This window comes from Lytechinus pictus, chromosome 7 (assembly GCF_037042905.1).
Source record: "Lytechinus pictus isolate F3 Inbred chromosome 7, Lp3.0, whole genome shotgun sequence".
NCBI classification, from domain to species: Eukaryota; Metazoa; Echinodermata; class Echinoidea; order Temnopleuroida; family Toxopneustidae; genus Lytechinus; species Lytechinus pictus.
In genome coordinates, this window is record NC_087251.1 from 7435024 (window position 1) to 7456688 (window position 21665).

The window sequence follows — 21665 nt, forward strand, 5'->3', positions numbered from 1 at the left end:
TTATCGTGTTCAACCCAATTAAACATCGGTAAAGTATATTTTTCATGCCTTTTTCATCTATATCGTTTAAAGTATTTAAATATTAAAATATCAAGTTTTAAAAGTTTGTTGTTTATACATCCTTAGATTGTAAATTCGATGTGTAAAATTACATCAAACTTTGGACTGTGAATTGACAAAAGGGAGGGAATGAGAACACATGCGAGCCCACACGTACACCCTACCGTCGGTAAATGGGGATTACAGTAAAATGTCAGAAATTGTTGAATAAATCCCCGGAAACGACGGTTATTCCTGTCTAAGCAGCTGCATGCACGTTCCATAGGGGTGCATACGCACTCACACGCAGGGACCCGTTCCAAGGACCCCCGTTTTCACAAACATTTGTAGTTCCGAAGCCCGTTCCGAGGACCCTCCTTTTTACAATAAGCCCGCTCCAAGGCCCCCGTTTTTTGTCTCGCCCGCGGCACATACCCACTACTTTTTTGGTCGAGTGCCCCCCCCCCCCCGGGGTAAGTGTGTGTTATCATTTCGCAAGCTAAAGTAAAGAGCTGTGCGAGAGTTGGGGACTGTGACCTGTGTTCTGGAGAAAGGAGGTGATTTTCATGCGTTCTGGTAGTGGTAGGTGTGATTTTGATAATCCCCATTTTTGGATTTGGGGACTATATCACGCTTATGCCGGAAGGGTTGCAATTTTGCATGCGCCTTGCCTTCAATTTTCCTGTACGCGGCGGCATGTAATGCACCCGTGGGTGTAGACCAAAAGCTTCAGTCTCTGTATTTTGGTTGTTCCGCTGAACTACGTTGGCTCCACTCACCATACATAGACTGAAGGGGATGGGGCCCCGTACAGCCAACGTATAGTGAACTAGCGTTTTATAGATCGCGATTTAAAACTGTTTTTTAGGCAAAATTGAAAGTTTCATGGTTTCCATTATCAGAGAAATATAAATAACTTAAGTAATTGCATACCTTGGGCCGGAGTTATTGAAAAAAATCCTCTGGATGATTGAGAAATCTGTCATCTAAGACATTTTCACCTGACCTGACGGTTTTTCTTGCAAGTTGCCATCTTGAAATTGAATGACGTCATTATCGTTATTAACTTAATGTCTCGAATCGATATATCGCGATTATAACTAGTACTAGTATAACTAGTATCGTTTATCTTCGGTTTCGTTCGCATATGGAGCAGATCGTATAATATCGAAAGCAATATCGATATCACATTCGTGATTGTTGACGTTCGTTTGTAAATATAGTTTGGCTGCCATTTTGACCATTTTTATCGTGTTCAACCCAATTAAACATCGGTAAAGTATATTTTTCATGCCTTACATCCTAGTTAGATTGTAAACTCGATGTGTAAAATTACATCAAACTTTGGACTGTGAATTGACAAAAGGGAGGGAATGAGAACACATGCGAGCCCACACGTACACCCTACCGTCGGTAAATGGGGATTACATTAAAATGTCAGAAATTGTTGAATAAATCCCCAGAAACGACGGTTATTCCTGTCTACCGTGGGTGCCATCTCTCCGGCTCCGCTCTTCGGCACCGTTACCGGTATGGTCGGTAGGCCCATAGAGTTATAAGTATAACTCTAGTCTAGGCCAGAGTGCATCGATAGATATAGCACGGCACGGGCTCTGTTCGATGTATGAGAGCGGGCGCAGGCGGAATTATTTGAGTTTTTGACGTGAAAAATTATATTAATTCTATATAGAAAAATGAAATAAAGTTCTACTATACTCAAATTCAATAAAGAATACAATAAAACAACTGAGCAGAGATTTCACTTACCAAAACCTTGTTTCATGTGTCACCAAAAATCGGTTATCAGAAGATGTTTACACCGCACTCCATGGAAATGGTATGGCGATCTCGAAATATGCAGCATTATATGGTATCGTCAATTAAAAAAAATCAAAATTACCAACTTTAGTTATTTGTAAAGAAATTGACTTATTCCAAATGTTCATTCAATCTCTAATACTATTTTTTCTCAACATTACATTCCATTAATTTTCATTAGCATGGTTTCCTAAATTTGAATGAAGTTTGAGTTTGCCATATCCTATTTTGATTCGCATATTAATTCAAAATGTATTTTGAAATATGTTGAAATTAAGGCCTGAAAATGGACTTTTTAAGCACTTGTATAACTATGAATAGGATGCATGGGTGAATATATTTTATCAATCAAAATTTTTTTTGATCAACTGTCATGGAAAGGGTTTTGCTTAGTAGTTTGTTAGAATTAATTTAGAGATAAACACAACTCACCTGGATCCGCCTGTGGAAAAAGGGGTTTGCCATTTTCTTGTTTATTCATTGGCAGAAAGGAATTCTATATGTCTACCGGTATTTTCCTGCGTAAATGTAGGGCCTACATTAACAAAAGTTTCAATGAAAGATGGAATCATTTCCCGTGCGGAGAAATCATGATTTTGTACTGTACTATAGATGTAAAAACTAAATTTTATATTTAATTTGCTGATTTCTGTGTAATATTACATTTTTTTTTTGCAATTACGGAATTATGGGGGGGGGGGGCAAAACAATATGCTTGCCATCACCCCAATATTTTCATTGGTGGGGCGATCGCCCCATTTGCCCCCCCCCCCCCCCCCCGATCGACGCCTCTAGCAGTCATATAGTATTTCTTATTTTTCAAAGAGCAAAAACTGTTTATAAACTGCAATTACCATGTGATGAATTGGGAAATACATCTGATAAAAATATTAGCAGAGGCAAACTGAAACGATACAACATACATACTTAAAAAGTCCGAGAAAATGACACCTTTCTTCCTTCCCTGACACAATGTTTTCTATTAAGTAAAATTATAATTAACACTTTTTTATGATTCCAAACATTATCAAAATAGTGAATGTACCGAAACATAAGATTTGACAATTCTTTGCATAAAAGAAGAGAGAGATTAATTTACCAAAACTGTTGATAAGGGTCTGAAAAGTAAGAATACGATTCCAAATATGGATGGCCTGACGTGGCAGAATCTTTATCAATTCAATAATTTTACCATTTGTAAATGAACAGTTTTATGGAGTTTCACCAAACAGTTTTATATTTTCTGTCAGGGGCAGCGGAACCGGGGGGGGGGGGGGGGGCAAAAAAATATCCCCGTAGAAAAAAAGGCCCCTTTTCAGAATGAAAAATGCCCTTTTTTCAAAATGAAATGTGCACTTTTTTAAAGTTAAATAGGTATTGAAGTAAAACATAGTACACTTTAGGTCAGGAAATCACAAAAGTTTTAACTTGCGCCTCGCATCATTAACGTTTAGAATCAAGGTATTCGTCCTGTTCATGGTTAAAAAATGCATAAGATGTCCAGTTTTCAGGTTGGAATATCACACAGGCTTGTGTTTCGCGCTCGAATCAATTATTGTTTAAGGTACTCATTCTGTTCCTGGTTACAGTGCTTAGAATATCCAGTTTTCAGGTGAGAAAATAACAATTTTCTGGCTCGTATCAACATTTTGCAAGGATGCCCTTTTAAACAGTAATTAGGTCCATAATTTTGATCAAAAAGCGAGTTTTACAACTTCAGATTTGACATTAGTTTTCCAAACTGCTCGATCGCGAAAAAATAAGACCTAGATATATATCTTATCAATCATAAATCACTTCAAAAATACTTTCAACTAAATCACTACAAAACACACAACTTCTTCACACCAATGATAATCTCATGGTGAAAATATCCGTTTGCACCAAAATGCCCTTTTGCCATATAAGTGCCCTTTTTGGGCTTTGCCCCCCCCCAAAAAAAACACAAAAATACGTTCCGCCACCCCTGTTTTCTGTTCCTATCAATAGTGATGATCAGGCCCTCTTGTTTTGCCCAGTTTCCCAGGACCTGCTTGAAACAGCGGACAAATAGCTCACTATCTCCGATTAAGTAAAAAGGTTAGACTTAATTATGACGGTGTTTGGGACGGTTTTCGAGAAATGGGCCCCGGAATGACCGATACATGACAAGACGTTCTTAGACTATCTTTGAAATATTGTTGTCACTGTGGGGTTTTCAAATTAGCCAAATAGGTGATGTCATCAAGATGTGGAGCAGGGACCAGGAGCAGAAACCAGAATAAAAATACATTTATCTTCAGAAAAGTGGCATAATGAGTAAAAAAAAAAAACATTGAGGGGGCAGAACATGGTGCAGGTGCAATTTTTTGGTTTTAAGTTGAAAGCGAGCCAAAATTTTCTTTAAAGGAAAACTTTATTTAATGAGGCGCGATAGCTCAGTCGGTAGAGCGGGGGTTTCGGATTCCGGTGACCCGGGTTTCGATTCCAACTTGGTGCACAGGTGCCCTTTGGTAAGGCATTTATCTTCATTACCAGGTCCCTCGGAGAGGACCTTAAGCTGTCAGTCCTCTGGTTGCTTACTAACAAGGATTCATGCTCTCTTAGCAATCAGGTAAAAAAAATCAACACCACCACCTTTTAATAACGAATATCTTATCATTTGATAGATTTTGACATATAATATTTACCAAACAGGGGCCTGCCGCCGATTTTTTTAAAGTGGGTAGGAAGGGGGGGTGACCATGCAAAAAATCACAATCAGATGGTAATTATTTTCTTTAAATTTTTTCAACACGGTTTTGGAAAAAGTTGAAGGGCTGAAGCACCCCCACGGTTCTACAGCCCTTGCCAAATAATATCACTTTCCCCCCTTCTTCCTTTTCCTCCTTCATTTAGTCTTTTTTTTCTTGGTTGTGGAACTTTTGGGGGAAGGCGTGGAGTCCCCCACCTTATTGTATGCTAGTACTGCATCAATTTCTTGAAGCAGTAATTCCACTGGAGATTTTTCTGGGACTTTTTGCTCCGACTAAACTTTTTTTCAAACGTTTTGCTCTTTCATGAAGACATATAAGAATATGTTGTGGGATATCTTACTCGTCACCCTTTATGGCGTGCTATTTCCCAATGATGTGTTTTTCGCCCATTAACAATGTTTATCAAGCCCAAAGCACAGTCTATCGCTGATAAAAAGTGTTTTACTTGATAAAAAGTGTTTATCAGTCAGTAATTCTCTCAAGTAAATTTGTTTCTCTGTTTACCTGTGCGTTTCTCTGTTTACCTGCATTTTTAATCATGGACTTGGTGCTTATCGCATTTATTTGTATTGTTATTAAATAGTTCATTGAGGCACTTTTTCTTCAAAATGTGTACTTTGGGAAACATATGGAACCAGCAACTCCATATTCTTCACTAATGTGTCCCTTTAATCTATACCAAGCACACCCTACTCCAGTGGCGTACTAGGACAAACGGCGCCCGGGGCAAGCGCTAAAATTGCGCCCCTTTCAAAGTGTTCTAAATTCTAAATTCCGCCAGTCAAAATAAAACATAATATCAATGCGAGTGTGAATATTTATCAATATTAAGACGTTAAGAAGGATTTTTTTTAATCATGAACATGATGCGCATCTAACATAAACAATGAATGCGAGCGTTAAGCGCGAGCTGAAAATTATTGATATTCAGACCTGAAAAAGGAACAAGTAAAAAGACCCTTTTTAGGGAAGAGATGATCGGTACCTCAGTAAATAAATCGACCTAATACGAGGGCGAAGCGCGAGTCTATTTTTCTAAATACTACAATCTTAAGAATGAATATTTTAAGCACTTTTTGTAATCATCATCATGATGCATATCTAAACAATGCGAGAGCGAAGCACGAGCTGAAAATTGTTGATATCGAGACCTGCGACCGGGAAATTGTAGGGAGAAGACCTCACGATGCTTATCTAATAATGCAAGCAGGATGGGTGAGCTGAAATTTTTGATATACTTACATGAAAAGTGAAAATTTGAAGGACTATTTGTAGGAATTAATGAAAAGGATTCATATCTCATCAGCGCGAGTTGATTTTTATTTATATACCCTCACCTAATTAGGGTCATTTTAATAATTGTTTGTAAAATTAATGAAGAGGATTTGTATCTTTCTTATCAAATCAGCACGTGATGAAAAGCTTTGACAATTAAAAAAGAAAAAAATATATGTATTTCAGAATTGTTTGTAAGAATTAATTGAGAGTAACGTATTAAAATGCAAACCCGCAGCTAGAGATGAAAAAATAATGACATTGCGTTTGAAACAGGAATCTTTATTAAGGGGTGCTTTTTTTTTGGAATTCTTAAATAGAATAAGTTTATCACTAATCAAAAGTTGGCATGAATATTCATTCCTTGGGTAAAGACATGCAAGATTCATTTTCTAAATGTGTTGGAAATTGCATTATCATTGTAATAGCATAGGACGGTATTTATCACCTTAAGTGATATTTCTTTTCTGCGCCTTTATTCCTTTGCCTTTTCTCTTCCAATTTTTGTGTTCCTTTTCTTTATTTGCGCCTCCTCTCCCTTTTTTGCGCCCCCTGAAAATGGCACTGGGGGCAAGTTGGGCACTTGCCCCCCCCCCCCCCCCCCCCCCGCTAGATACCCCACTGCCACCTACCCCCAATACCTAACTCACCCCCTCATACTCCCACAAAATATATGCATTCATTCAAACTCTCCTGGTTTACATGTTCCTATCTCATGTTCCCTTCATCTTTTCTCTTATTCTACCCCCCTCCCGATCCTCATCGTGTCAAAATCATTTAAAATCACATTCAAATATTCACTTCCGCACCACATACATATTTTTGTATGTTAACTATGCAATTAGAAAGAACGAAAGGGATGGGGTCACTACTTGAGGTCAAGTTTGAAGGGGTCAAACACAAACGAATTTCATTAAAGCATTCATTTAAAAAAAAAGGTGATACTTGACCCTTTATTAGAAAACAAGCACATTAAATTGTTGCATGATATATACATTCCTCATGATAAGATGGACCAATCACTATCCTCAAGGTAGCCAGATCCTGCAATACTTACACAAATTGTTTCCTATTATCTGGGATTGAAACTTGAGAAGTCATTCATTTGAGCTGATAATTTTGTTGGAAAAATAATATACAAGCAGTATTTGTCAAAACTTATAATTGATTTTGTAACCTACAATGGACTTGAAATAGAAGGGAAAGGAGCATATATGTCAGCTTCACATTATCATTCTTTTTCATCAATTAACCACTTTTTCTGATTCTTGTGCTGGTCTAGTGTGAACCTGGGCAGGATGAGTTTTTATACCAAGGTTGAATAGATGAAGCATTGCACAGTATCTTAGCTCTACATATATGTATACAATGTGTGACAATACAATGAGGGTACCAACATTACACCTCTTTATCACAATAGCAAAGTCTGTGACAATACTATGCACTATCATATAGCCCTATCCATAATGTTTTATTCATGACATTGAAGAACTGAAACTGGTCATCACCTCTACAAGTACAGCACTTTTAAAATCTATTTCTATATCTTTCAAAGAAATCATGCCTCAGTGGTAAATTTCAATCCTGCTTACGTTTCATTATGTTATAATACTAACAATGTGATTCACAAGCCAACATTCGTGTTTACAACCTCACTATCCACCATTATCAACATACATTTAAGCATTTAAGGTGAGGTATTCTTATAGGTGAAGTCACAACCTGTCGATCATAACATTTTAGTCCATCCTTTTGTAGTGGTACACATTTTGTCACACTGAACCAAATTGATCTTAAGAGGGCGCTATGCCAGTTTATGTTTAATCTTTGTGAAGTGCCGTGGCCGAGTGGTCTAAGGTGCCTGGCTATACATTGAAAGTCTGGGGTTCAATCCCCGGCCGCGGCACCTATGCCCGTGAGCAAGGCATGTAATCTACAATGCTCTTTTATCCTGCTTTCAAGTAAATGGAAATGCTATATGCATTATTGGTAACTAGGTGTGCACTTGTTTTAAAAAAAAATGTATACAAAAAAATAGAATAGCTGTCCCTGGATATCAAATCCTTTTCACATGTTAAATGCTACTGTGTTTCCTCTAAAATGTCCCTGGATATCAAATCCCTTTCATGTGTTAAATGCTACTGTGTTTACTCTAAAATGTTGAGAACGTGCAAACACCTTTTGTGCTAATGGAAATGTACACCTGAATATTCCAAAACTATCCATTCGTAATTAGCTATTCCCGGGTGCTTCCAACATTCTTTCTTTTTGCTTTATACAATAGGAGCTCTGATTGGACGCACTCTAGAAGAGTTGTTTTCTGATTGGTTATGAGATTGGTAATTTTAGGTTATGGTTATGGCTGAAATGGCCTTTGTGATCGGATAGTATTTTAGGTACTTGCATGACGCTGTATGAGAATGGGCTAGCATCTCGAAGGCCAGTGAGCGCTGAGTCTCACAGAGCCTGGTCAGTTTGATTTTCGTTCTTCGTTAAGGATGTGCACCTTCCAGTTGGTGTCCATATTTGTGGCTCGCCCTGACATTTCTTATATTTATAAAGATTTATCTTTTGACATTCGAGGGAACGCTGATATATCAATCTTTTTTAAGAGATCTGATAAATAAAATAAACTTCAACTGGAATGAACTTGTTCTTCTCTTTGTTTTTGTTGTCATCGTACGGTACCCCTACACTTTAACAGATCTCTACAATAAAGAGTTTTCCACGGAGCTGTGATATCATATTAAAATGTAACAAACTAACATTAATGTTATCTCCACTTTCACCATTATTAACACACATTTATTTATTTTCAATTGAGGTATTTTAAGAGGTGATGCCATGACCTGTCATGACCTTTCATGGCATTAGAGTCCATTATCCTTTAACATATTTCTCTATCTTCAAAATAAAGTGTTTCTAATGGAGCTTCCATATTTTGTTAAAACATCATATCTCCAAGTCCAGTCTCTAAAGCCATCTTCTAAATACCATACAAAGCTGGAATGTAGAGGATACGGGGCACAAATTGTAATCTTTCATGACATCATATTATATTCCATATTTCCAAGGCTGTGTATTTAAGGATTCAAGATCTCTAGAAGAGTTACATTGAAAGGTCAAAGGTCGTGTTCATTCATGATCTTATAATACAGTCCACCATTCCAAGGCTGTCTACTCCATCATACAGAAAGAAGTTGTCCAGTGGGGCATCTCGACCAGACGCAGCCTGTGGACACAAATGGAATGACAATTTTAGTAGAATGGATAAGAATCCTTTGCTCAACATATAAAGTATTGAAAATGCCATCAAATATTGAGTTATTGTGTATACTGTCATGCTATGAACTGGGCTTTCTGTCCTGTAAACTATTGAGAAAGCTCACAAATCATAGTTCCTCTCCTTTTCTGTACAAAACAACTTGAAACAACTTTCTATATTTTCAATTTCTGTGGTAAACAGATCTTGTAAGAAATTTATCTTTTATTCTTTGAAGTAGAAAATACTGAATTTGTTTCATTCAGCAGAGGATTCAGTTTTATTTTCAAATTGGCTAATAGAGATTACAAAAGTATACTCATATCAATTCATATTTAAAAAATTAATGAAAGGCAAACACCAATATTCACAATTAATATTATACAAAAGGACAAAACGTAGAAAGCAACAAGTGGAACAACTCTGGCAATCTCGCTTGCATTATGCGATTCAACATAGCAGCAGTGCTGACTTTGAAAACAACTATTGATAATTGTTCACAATAAAAACATTGATTAAACACTAGATTTATTGACCCTAAATGACCTTAGACTTTCATCATTTGACCTAAGACTTGTGCAAAACAATTATTTCCAAGTTTCATGAACTAGGTCCATACACTTTTTAAGCTATGATGGCGACATTTCAAAAACTTAATCTTGGCTTAAGATTTCAATGTTGATGATGCCGCGACCACCAGAAAAGCGGCACCTCTGCTATGGAGGCGAGACAAAAATGTGGATGAAATTCTATAAAGCAACATGGCATTAATAAAGGTTGCATTTGTATATTACCTAACAGGGACCTGAGAAGCGGGGGTGCTGGGGGTGCTGAAGCACCCCCAGAAATTATCCTGGGGGTGCTGCGTGTATTATTTTCCATAGGCAGCACCCCCACGAAATCAGGTTCCCCCTGTATTTTTTTATATATTATAATGTACATAATTATCACATCAGGAAATCGCAAATCATTTACATAGTCTTTCACATATTCCAATAACATCCCTCCTATATAACGCGACTCAATCAAGCTCCAGCGGGGCAGCACTCCGATACAGACGTAGTCGCGCGCAATACGTGATACACACTGGGGTGGTTGGACTTGAAACTTCCAGGTTTTATGTCGAATCAATTTAGTGAGCGCGCGCCCGACCGCCCGTGTATTGTATACAAAAATTACAAGTAATAGAAATCAAATTTCACAGTCTTTTTCGCCCTGCCCCCATGGCCCTACGGGCTAGGAATCGGGGGTGTTCGGGGTAAAGCACCCCCAAAATTTGGGGGTGCTGCGTGTGTTATTTTCCATATATATAGGCAGCGCACCTCCTAGAAATCTAGTGGTAGGTATGATAAATGACAGAAATTTAATGAAAATGAACAACGTTTTGTAGACCCCCCCCCCCCTTCAGAATTTTCCGACACATTACTTGAAATAGTGTTTAAATTCACCCTCTTTCAGATCGGAATATCAAATGTTTTCTGCTCGCGCTTCGCGCTCGCATTATTTATTTTTATCATAAAAAATTTAATTAGAATGCCCAGATACTAGGTCTAACTCTAAACACGCGTACGCATGTTTTTATTCAGATACGTAGCTTGATTTGGGGGGGGTGTACTCCGGGCTGAAAATATTTATATCAAATACATTTTATCAAAATAAATAAATTTTATCAAAATCTGATAACAATTACTAAAGTTATTTAATTCTAAAGTTTAGCAATATTTTATGAAAATGGTGATATGCATGTCGTCATGAATATTTAATAGGTGGGCTGATCAATGCTGTCACATCCCCACTATCCTAGCTGTTCCTTGTGGAATCAAAATTGTTTCATTTTTTTCATACCAGAATGAATGATATGTCTCCCTTATAATGGAATAAGTTGCAGCAAAGAATATCTAATGGACTAAATCAGTTGTCAATTCAACTGTTTTGGTTCTTGAAAGGAAAATATTGAATAAACCTAATTTTATATAATAAAATACAAAAGAACAAGTGGGGAATAATGCTAATCTTTAAAATGCAATAACTGTGATTCCTTGTCTGATTTTGATCAAATCTTTATTCATATGTTCGTCTGAGTTTTCTTTATCTGTTCAAACCATTTTACATTCAGTGTGGAGTTTCAGATCAGAATATCACAAATTTTCTGCTCGCGCTTCGCGCTCACATTATTAATTTAAGAATATATCCAATTACCCATCATTTTCTTGATTTACATTTCAGGTCTGAAATCTCAATTTTGTTTCCGCTCGCGCTTTGCGCTCGCATCAATTGTATAGTTCCATACCTATCCTGTTCATGATTAGAAAAGTGCACTGATGTCTCGTTTTTAGGTTTGAAATCTCATTTTTATTTCCGCTCACGCTTCGCGCTTGCATCAATTGTATAGTTTTATACCTATACTCATCATGATTAGAAAAGTACTTAGAATCTCTCGTTTTTTTGGTCTGAAATCTCAATTTTGTTTCCGCTCGCGCTTCGCGCTCGCATCAATTGTAAATATACCTATCCTGCTCATAATTTAAAAAAAAGTGCTTAGAATGTCCAGTATTTAGGTCGGAATGTCAATTTTTTCAGCTCGCGCTTCGCGCTCGCATTATTTGATTGTTGATATATGTATCGTCTTCATGGGTAACTGTAAAACAGTCCTTATAACACGTCCCTTTCGATCAGGCCAGAGCGTATATAAAAAAATATCTGCTCACACTCACAATTATAATTTGTTACATACGCATCTTGGACCACAAACATTGCTAAAAATGTTCAATTTTCAGGACAAAATACATGAAATTTCCACAAAAAATAGCTCGCGCTTTGCGCTCGAATTATCTAATTATATATTTATGTTCTTTTATAAGAAGAAAGCCAAGAAGTGACTATCATATATATGTATATTTATATATATATATGTGTGTGTGTGTGTGTGTGTGGTATGTGTGTGTGTAATAATGTTAAACTCAATTGTGTCTGTCCCCCCCCTCCTCTGAGGAGAGATTTCAGCAACCCCACTGAAAAAATCGTTCCCAGGTCCCTGTTACCTAAGTGTAAAAGTTGAACTTTAATCTACAGCCCAGGACATCAATCCAGAATTAATTTTAAAATCAACAAGGCAAAAGCGATTTTGTGTCTCGCCCACTTATGAAAATAACCAGAAATATTGCGAGGGCACGCAACATAATTGTATCGAAACTTCATTGTGAAATGACTGGGATGGAATAACACTTGTCATAAGAGCCTTGCACATAAACTTTAATGTTGACCTGAAAATGACCTTTGACCTTACCATGTGACCTCCGACTGCAGCATAACATGCAGGTCCCCCAAGTCCATCCACCATCCAAGTTTGGTTGAAAAGTGACTTACGGTTGCGGAGTTAGGTGTCATAAGAGAGTCTTGCATGTAAACTTTAACGTTGACCTAAAAATGACCTTTGACCTTACCATGTGACCTCCGACTGCAGAATAACATGCAGGTCCCTTTAGTCCATCCACCATCCAAGTTTGGTTGAAAAGTGACTTACGGTTGCGGAGTTAGGTGTCAAAAGAGAGTCTTGCATGTAAACTTTAACGTTGACCTGAAAATGACCTTTGACCTTATCATGTGACCTCCGACTGCAGCATAACATGCACGTCCCTTAAGTCCATCTACCATTCAAGTTTCGTTGAAAAGTGACTTACGGTTGCAGAGTTATGTGTCATTAGGTTTGTGACGGACAGACGACATTTGGATCCCTAAGTCTCGCCTTCACCTCTGGATGGCAAGACAATAAGAAGGATAGAAATAGATGATTGGAGAAAGTCTGAAGGAAACCAATAAATATAAAACATTAGAAAGGAACTGTTATGTTATTCAACTTTTATAGGGTCTGAGGTATGGTGATTTCACTTATGGATTGCAGACTCTATTTTCTTAAGGTTTGTTACTCAAAATAACATACCTTGATTATTTCCTGTCCCATGATTCCACCGACAATAGCACATGTTGGTCCTAGTTCTCCTGTACAGTATCTATTTGGATCAAACAGAGAAAATCCATTAATTACTTAACAAATCAAAATATATGAAGACATTAACCCTTTGAAACCCTCTGTGCTGAATTATTTTCAGGGAAAGATGCTACAACTTTTCACAGCAACATTTTGAGGGGAAATGTTTCACAGCAAAGTTGTAAATAATTTCACAAGCTTTCTCACTATAATATTTTTTAGAATATAATGTTAAGAAATTTGGCAAATAATGCCTAATTTCACACATACATGGTCTCATTATGGTAAAGATAAATAGAATGGATTGTTTGTTTGAGCGTGAAATGTGAAGTTCATGCGGCACCGAGTGTGCATTGGTGTGAAGTACGCGTGAAAAGAGTTACAAGAAACATCAAATCAAATGATATCAAGAAAGCTAACAAGAGTGTCGCTAAGGCGAGCACATAATACGCCCGTCTGTAACGTGGAAAATAGAGTTATTGGTCAAGAAAGAAAAGTGATAGGTGGCAACTTCAACTTTGACCTTCTGACCTCAAAATCAATAGAATTGCTAGGATCTTTGCTAGTATCATACACACCAAATTATATGAGCCTAGGTTAAGTTCAACTAAAGTTATCGTGTTAACAAAGACTTCAGAAGGGTAAGATGAAAACATGTTACTGTGATCTTGACCTTTGACCTTTTGACCTCAAAATCAATTGGCTTCCTGGGATCCATGCTAGTATCATACACCCCAAATTATATGAGCCTAGGTTACGTTAAACTGAAGTTATCGCGTTACAAGGACTGCAGAAGGGTAAGATGAAAACATGTCACTGTGACCTTAACCTTTTGACCTCAAAATCAATAGGTTTCCTGTGATCCATGCTAGTATCATACACCCCAAATAATATGAGCCTAGGTTACGTTTAACTGAAGTTATCGCGTTTACAAGGACTGCAGAAGGGTAAGATGAAAACATGTTGGTGTGACCTTGACCTTTGGACCTAAAAATCAAAAGGCTTCCTGGGATCCATGCTAGTATCACACACCCCAAATTATATGAGCCTACGTTAAATTCAACTAAAGTTATCGCATTTACAAGGACTTCAGAAGGGTAAGATGAAAACATGTTGGTGTGACCTTGACCTTTCACCTTTTGACCTCAAAATCAATAGGCTTCCTGAGATCCATGCTAGTATCATACACACCAAATTATATGAGCCTAGGTTAAGTCAAACTGAAGTTATCACGTTTACAAGGAATGCAGAAGGGTAAGATGAAAATATGTCAGTGTGACCTTAACCTTTGGACCTCAAAATCAATAGGCTTCGTGGGATCCATGCTAGTATCATACACACCAAATTATATGAGCCTAGCTTAAGTCAAACTGAAGTTATCGCGTTAAAAGGAATGCAGAAGGGTAAGATGAAAATATGTCAGTGTGACCTTGACCTTTGGACCTCAAAATCAATAGACTTCCTGGGATTCATGCTAGTATCATACACACCAACCAAATTATATGAGCCTAGGTTAAGTCAAACTGAAGTTATCGCGTTTACAAGTAATGCAGAAGGATAATATGAAAACATGTCACTGTGACCTTGACCTTTGACCTTTTGACCTCATATTTGATAGGCTTCCTGGGATCCATGCTAGTATCATACACACCAATTTATATGAGCCTAGAGTGAGTCAAACTGAAGTTATCGCGTTTACAAGGAAAAGTTAACGGACAGACAGACGGACACCGAGCATGATACCATAAAACGTCCCGTCTATGATGGGCGTATAATAAAAACAACTGAACATCTGATGTACACACTAAAATGTGTCAGACCTTTTCATGAACACCCACAGCCCCACACATTTGCAACTGTGTTAAGCCATAATTTCTATCCTAATTTTGGGGTCAATTAAAAAACAGTTTACATAGATAATATAACATAAACATGTACTAGCAACATCATGACATCCTTTTGAACAAAGTCACTTACTGTGTATAATTGCTGTCAATTAGATCAGTCTTTAGTCCCAGCTCAGTAAAGACTTCATTATGTAGTCTTTCAAGTTCTGTTCCGTCATTCTCTAAGCTCTCTGCCTTGGGCTTCCGACCAAACTCATCATGGAATTTGAAAAGCACTGCAAAATAATGGTGAGAAAATTGAGAATAGATCATACCAATCATATTCATTCAACATGACAACATAGAATGAAGAAGTTCTCAAGCTTGAAATGCAGACAATTCAATTGTTTTAATTCCAAGGTACAGAATTAAAAGACTGAACTTGAACTGTTCAGTCAGTCAGGTAAAGGAACAAAGTGGTAGGACTACTGAAATCGAAATTCAGTCCAGTTCGAGCCTCCCTGAATGAATAAAAACAAATTCCATTCCAAAGCGTAATGACGTCAACATCAGCTGCGTCTTGAAGACAATTTGGACTTAAGTCAGACCACAGGGCTTGCCGCATAGTAAAAATATGATACTGGTATTTCTAAAATCATGCCAAATTTCAAATAAAATAATTTTACTTCTTGGAACTTTCATATTTAATGCAAAATGCGATTTCTTGAAAAATCGTGTCGCATCGGATCACAGTGTGAGATGGGCTTCAAAGTAACTTTGAATCCAGTACAACTTTAAAAAAGCATTAACATACCGGGTAATTTGTGTTTGCAATTCAGCATAATAAAACAATGTTGTTGTTTTTATAAGGTGGAAAATTGCTTATTTGGGATATTTAGAAACTTCTCTTTGAGTAACCTCCCATTGAATGTGTGAACTATTTACTATGAAAGACATATGCAGACCTTTAAACTAATAATCACTGAACATGATTTTACCTCTTAGAATGAAGAATACATATGGAGACCTCTTGAGTTGTTTTTCTGTTAAAGTTGACCAATCTTTATCAAAACATTCCTTCAGTCGATGAAAGGTTTTTGTTTTTTTAACGAATACAGTCTCTGTTGGATCAGCCTTCAATTTCTTAGATTCACTGTCTGTTGCACTGCTTCCTTTTACTTTCTTGGGTTTTTCTCTAAAAAAATGGGAGAAACAAAATTACCATTAATTAAGCTTTCAATCATAGGATTGAAAGCTTAGAAATGCAAAAATAAGGTAATTAATAATACAATGGTCCAGTTCATGCATAGGGTCCACTTTAGACCTTTTCCATTGAGAAGCCCCATGGACAAAAAAATAAATGAGTTTAAAGAGAATAACTATCATTGTTGTTAGTTAAATACCAATAGGTCCTACCTCCACTAGCTTAACTGGACTCAATCTATGTTACCTTTGGGTGGAAAAATATTCAAACATGGCAAAAGCAAGCACTTATGGTGTCAACCTCAAAAATGGAATTTAATGTCTAAAGCTGCAAAATTAACAGTTTAGCCTTCAGTTTTTTGTTGTTGAGTGTATGAGTTGTCCTTAAATATCATACAGGGACCTCTTAAGTATGAATTTTAGGCCAGTGAAAATTAGTGGCAGGCCGTGGCATTTTCCCTTCACATTTGAGTGAACATTATCAAGTCTCTGAGCTTTTATTTTTCAAGGAAGAAAAGTGGACTGCTCAAAACAAGAAATTCAATACCACCAAAGACTATGAAAATCAGCCACTTTCATGTATTAAATATGTTTTTCTTAATTTTCACTGTCCACCAGTCCGAAAGAAATTGCACCAGTCACTGTCCGCTTTGACTCAGCCCTACATCTACCGTAATTACAAAGTCTCTTGTTTTCCACATTCTACATTCCAATTTTTGTGTTTTTTTATTTCATGTACTTAACATATGAAAAGAAAAAATTTAAAGACCCTGACCAGAACCAAATTTGAAATTGACAAATCACATTGAAAGCTTTTAAACTGCAAAGCAAAGCAATGTAAGCTTCCTACCGGAGTATTTTGCTTAAGAATAGCTTTAATTACCGGGCTTCGAAAATAAGCTTAATTGCGCTTTTCACTAGCCTGATGCCATTTTGTGTAAAAAGCACTGTGATGGTTTGTACATAGAAAAACTGGGTGATATTTTTTTGCTTTTCAGATTACGGTTTGATTTTCTTCACTTCTATCACATAGAGTTATCATAGATATATTTTCCTGCAAGCTCGAACTGATGAAATCTAGAGCGTTGGACTATGATTTGGTAAAAAAAAATTCTCGCTTATTTGGTGCAGCTTTCCAATTCTATCTGCATTCAGACTATGTGTAGTTCTGATCTGGGTCTTAAAGTTTCTATTATTTATATACACACACTGCATTGATGTAGTGAAAGCTTGACAATCACATGCTTAATATAGCAAACAGGTTTGATCAGCAAATTTTCATCTGATGCAAAATTTTCATTTATTGAATTTCACTTTGATTTTTTTTTTTACTATATCTTGGTATTTTTCAAGAATTTTTTTTTAAAGTTTGCAGAAAACTGGGAACAATAGTGTATCACAATACACATGGGCTTAATAAATACTGTACCTGGGCAGTCTCTGTGTAATCTATCTCCATGGACAACTCTTCCCCTTGAAAGCAAAGAGGAAGAGTCAAAAATGGAATTTGGTGTCAACAAACTATGACATGTTTAGTAACAAAATTTAGTCAAGATTCTAGACCATTGCAGCTGAAAAAATTTATAGCTATTTTCCCCCTTAAAAAATGAATAAAAAATCGATCTTATGTCTTGTATCTCTCAGGAATAATAGTAATAACATAAGAGTGTAAACAAGATTGGCCGACTTACTCAACATAACTGTGTTCATTGAGGTCTGTAAATGAGAAGCCATAAAAGCCATAAATATCTCCAGCAAAGAACTTGATACCAGCCTCATGACATATCTGATTAACATGCATCATGGTTTGGACACTACAGCAGGTCACACATACAATGTCAAATTGCTTGAAGAAGTCTTCAGGTTTGTCACAGACATTCCCTTCATCAGAGCTGACAACCACATTGGGATTCAGGTTCTGTGCTCGCTGTACTGAAGCTGTAGCTCTCTGAAAGAGACACAGCAGCTAATTAGTTTGTAGTAAAAAAAAATGCATGACATGAAATAAAAATCAATAAATGACATTTGGCCATGCACTCCCAAAGTTATGCAAACATTTTATACTTGCACATCAGACCAAAATTTTATTCGAAATGTGATGATTCCATTAAAAAATTTTCAATACAAAATGAATATCCAGCTAAAAATCACAATAATTTTTCATCAAGGTTTTCTGAAATACAAAGTGGAAATAATAAATTAATACTAATTTACATAACAAAATAAAGCTACAAGAGATTCTTTGAGACCATTTCTTTTTGGATTTCTAAGAGTTAACAGATTCTTAAAGATATCTATTAAAGACTTCAGAAATATATTTAAAAAACAAGGTTTTACGTTTGAGGTTCACTCAAACAGGAGACATGCATTATACATGTCTCCTGTTTGAGTTAACCACAAACTTCAAACCTTGTATTCTTGAATATCTTTCTGAATTACTGAATAGATATATTTAAGAATCCAAATTACATTTTTGCCGATGTCTTCCCTAGCAGCCAAGAATTGGGAACTTGAATCATCCCTTGTTACACATTCTGAGTCCATCAAAGTGATAGCCTTAATTCCAGCCAATACAATGTTTTTGCAGACCTCAGCACCTAGACCACCAAGGCCTACCAAGAGAAGATTACTAGCTCTCAACCTGAATAATAAAGGGAGCAGAGTGAGAAGACAAATTAAGAACACAGTTATATATATATATGCCACTTATTTGAACAGTAATTCAAAATAACTTTAATAGTACAGAACTTTACAGGGCAGTGTGGACACCTATTGAAGCTAACTATACCAGATGCAGGAGTTTCTGGTACAGATGAGAAAAGGAAATCTGAATCTTTGGTGTAGTTTGATATGATTTGTTGACAGTGAAAAATGAAAATGAAAATGCTTCAAAATTAACCACTGATTCGAAAATGGCGAACACGAATTGCGCGTGGGTCATGCGCAATTCCCATTCGCCATTTTGAATTGGGTAGGTGTAATGGAGGGTAGTGATAGTGAAGTGTAACTTCATGGAGCCTACACAAACCATTGCCGAGGCTGAGGTAAATTAGCCTGAGGTACAAATAATCCTAACCTAGAGGACTCCATGATTATATTTTTCATGATTTTGATATTGTCATTACAATACACAGCCTAGACACGCATATGGGACTGTGCCTAGCAAACTTAATACACAAGAGGGGAATTTCCTTCATATCTAACATTTTATTAAATTACATACCTTTATACACCTAATAAATGCGTATAAAGGTACTACTATTTCACACAAAAAATAAGAAAAAATGAGAGGTTTCTTACCAGACCGATCTCGTGTATCTATTTGTAAACACTGCAAATACAATAGGCTTTACCCTTGAACCGCTCGATATGACGTTACGTTATGACGATACTATGTTACGAAGTGCCGTTTTGAAGAACAATTCATAGATTAAAATTACTATTTAGTAAATTATAAAATTTTGATTTCAATTGTGAATAAATATTATATAGACCTTATCTATTTACAATCAAAATTTCAATCTAATTATTTAATAAATAATAATTTTGATCTATGAATTGTTCTTCAAAACGGCACTTCGTAACATAGCTCATGGAAGCTACGTCATATCGAAGTGGTTCAAGCCTATTTACTTTATTGTATTTGCAGTATTTTTGAATGGATACACGAGATCGGTCTGGTAAGAAACCTTTCATTTTTCTAATTTTTTGTGTGAAATAGTAGTAGGTCTACCTTTATACACATAAGGTGTATAAAGGTTTGTAATTAAATTAAATTTTAGTTAAAATTCGTTGGATGGTTACAATGTTGATGTGAAGCGAATTTTCTTCTTGTGTATTATTAAAGTTCGCTAGGCACATTCCCATATACGTGCCTAACTTAGGCTCCGTGATAGATGACTAGATCTAGAACTAGTAGACTACTTTATACAATAATAATTAAAATCATTGAAAATATATCATCAGGGAGTCTAGGCCAAAAGCTTCAGTCTCTGTATTTTGGTTGTTCCGCTGAACTGCGTTGGCTCCACTCACCAACACATAGACTGAAGAGTTGTTAGCCCGTAACGTTAGATCTAACATTTGGCGGAAACCCGATTTTCAGATCGTTTTTTTTTTTACATAAAATGTCACATTATAAAAAAGAAATTACATCCAACTTTACAAGAAAATATATAAAATTTAGAAATATCATACCTTAGACCACAGTTACCGTACCGCTAATTCCTTTCAAATGATGATCAAGACATAGTCATCTTCGATCCTTTCGTTGGTCATTGTAAGTTGCCATCTTGGATGACGTCATCATCCTTACAGATGTCTTTACCAGTCGCCATATATTGTGATTTGTGCCACTGCATTGCGCTTGGCTATGTGCATGCGTTCGGAACTTGTCGAATATACTTACAGAATTTTATCTATAGTATCTTTTAATATCCAGTTCTGGTATGTAAAAAAGCAGAGCAGGTTCTCTTGTTTTGATCCATCAGTGTAGATCTTTAAGTAACCGTTCCATCTTGTATGTATCCTTTCTGAGACACAGTTTTTCATATCTTGTACAAAGTTATGTTGTTTATTGATAATCTTATGGATATAGTAAGATATATTGGGTATTTCATATGACCAAAAAGGTTCTTGTAATATTCTTTGGCTTAGATGTTCAATTTGGATCTCTTCATTTGGCTTACATGCACTAACTACAAAGGGTCCACGACCTGATTTCCAAGTATATTGATCAATATACCAGGAAGGTTCAATAATTTCTAAAGTAGGATGATGACTATCTCTGTTTGTTAAAAGATAAAACATGTATTTGTCAACAGACAGTTCTCTTCTTAGTTGTAAAGGTCTTTCACCACATTCTACCTGTAGTGCTTCAAGGGCAGGGTTATATATTGCATCAGTTATTATTTTCAGTGACTGATATTGTATTGAATCTAATTCTTGTTTCAGTGAAAGGCTAGCCGAGTAGTATAACTCACATCCGTAGTCTAATATGGACAGTGGCGTAGACAGGTTCGTACACCTGGGGGGGATGACTGGGCTGCCAATGCTAGTGAGGGCGCGAAGCGCCCGAGCGAGGGAGCGAAGTGACCGAGCGGGGGGTGTCCCCCCTCCCATGGTAGGGAGCTTTTGCAATTTTGAACTTGAAATCGTGCAATCTGATGCATACTTAATGAGGTAAAATAACACACACAAGCGCGCACGCACACACACACATACTCACACACACACACACCCTCACACACACGGGTGCGCGCATCACACACATACTACGCCTTGAATGGACAGACATACATCGACAAGATCTACACACCGTGGCATAGGAATACAGAATGGACTGACACATAGTATTGCATATTGAACCGCACTACGTATTTATTTATCTCTGTGAATTTTGCTGTTACACCTCTTCAGAAAAAAAACCAATGTCAACTGTGTACACGCAGGTATAGTCTTTGTTGTCTTGATATGGGTATGTGGTTATGAATGAAAATGCTCCATCACCCTCAACGGCA

The 21665-nt window shown here is 36.7% G+C and overlaps 1 protein-coding gene across 9 annotated transcripts; it reads right to left on the reverse strand.

Annotated features, from left to right (window-relative positions):
* Nucleotides 1-6792: 6792 nt before the first annotated feature.
* LOC129265565 (SUMO-activating enzyme subunit 1-like) lies at nucleotides 6793-20500 on the reverse strand. 9 transcript variants are annotated; one of them, XM_064101812.1, is made up of 8 exons: nucleotides 20344-20487; nucleotides 20182-20222; nucleotides 18616-18787; nucleotides 17838-18094; nucleotides 15942-16138; nucleotides 15095-15239; nucleotides 13070-13139; nucleotides 6793-9099 (listed from the first exon to the last, which is right to left on the reverse strand). In XM_064101812.1, the coding sequence occupies exons 2-8, from the start codon at nucleotides 20187-20189 to the stop codon at nucleotides 9007-9009; spliced, it is 942 nt and encodes a 313-aa protein (XP_063957882.1). In that variant the 5' UTR covers nucleotides 20190-20222; nucleotides 20344-20487; the 3' UTR covers nucleotides 6793-9006. The 9 variants fall into 9 exon arrangements, with proteins under 9 accessions (XP_063957882.1, XP_063957883.1, XP_063957884.1 ...); XM_064101813.1 differs by having other exon boundaries at nucleotides 20182-20305; nucleotides 20365-20450; XM_064101814.1 differs by having other exon boundaries at nucleotides 20365-20444.
* Nucleotides 20501-21665: the final 1165 nt, after the last annotated feature.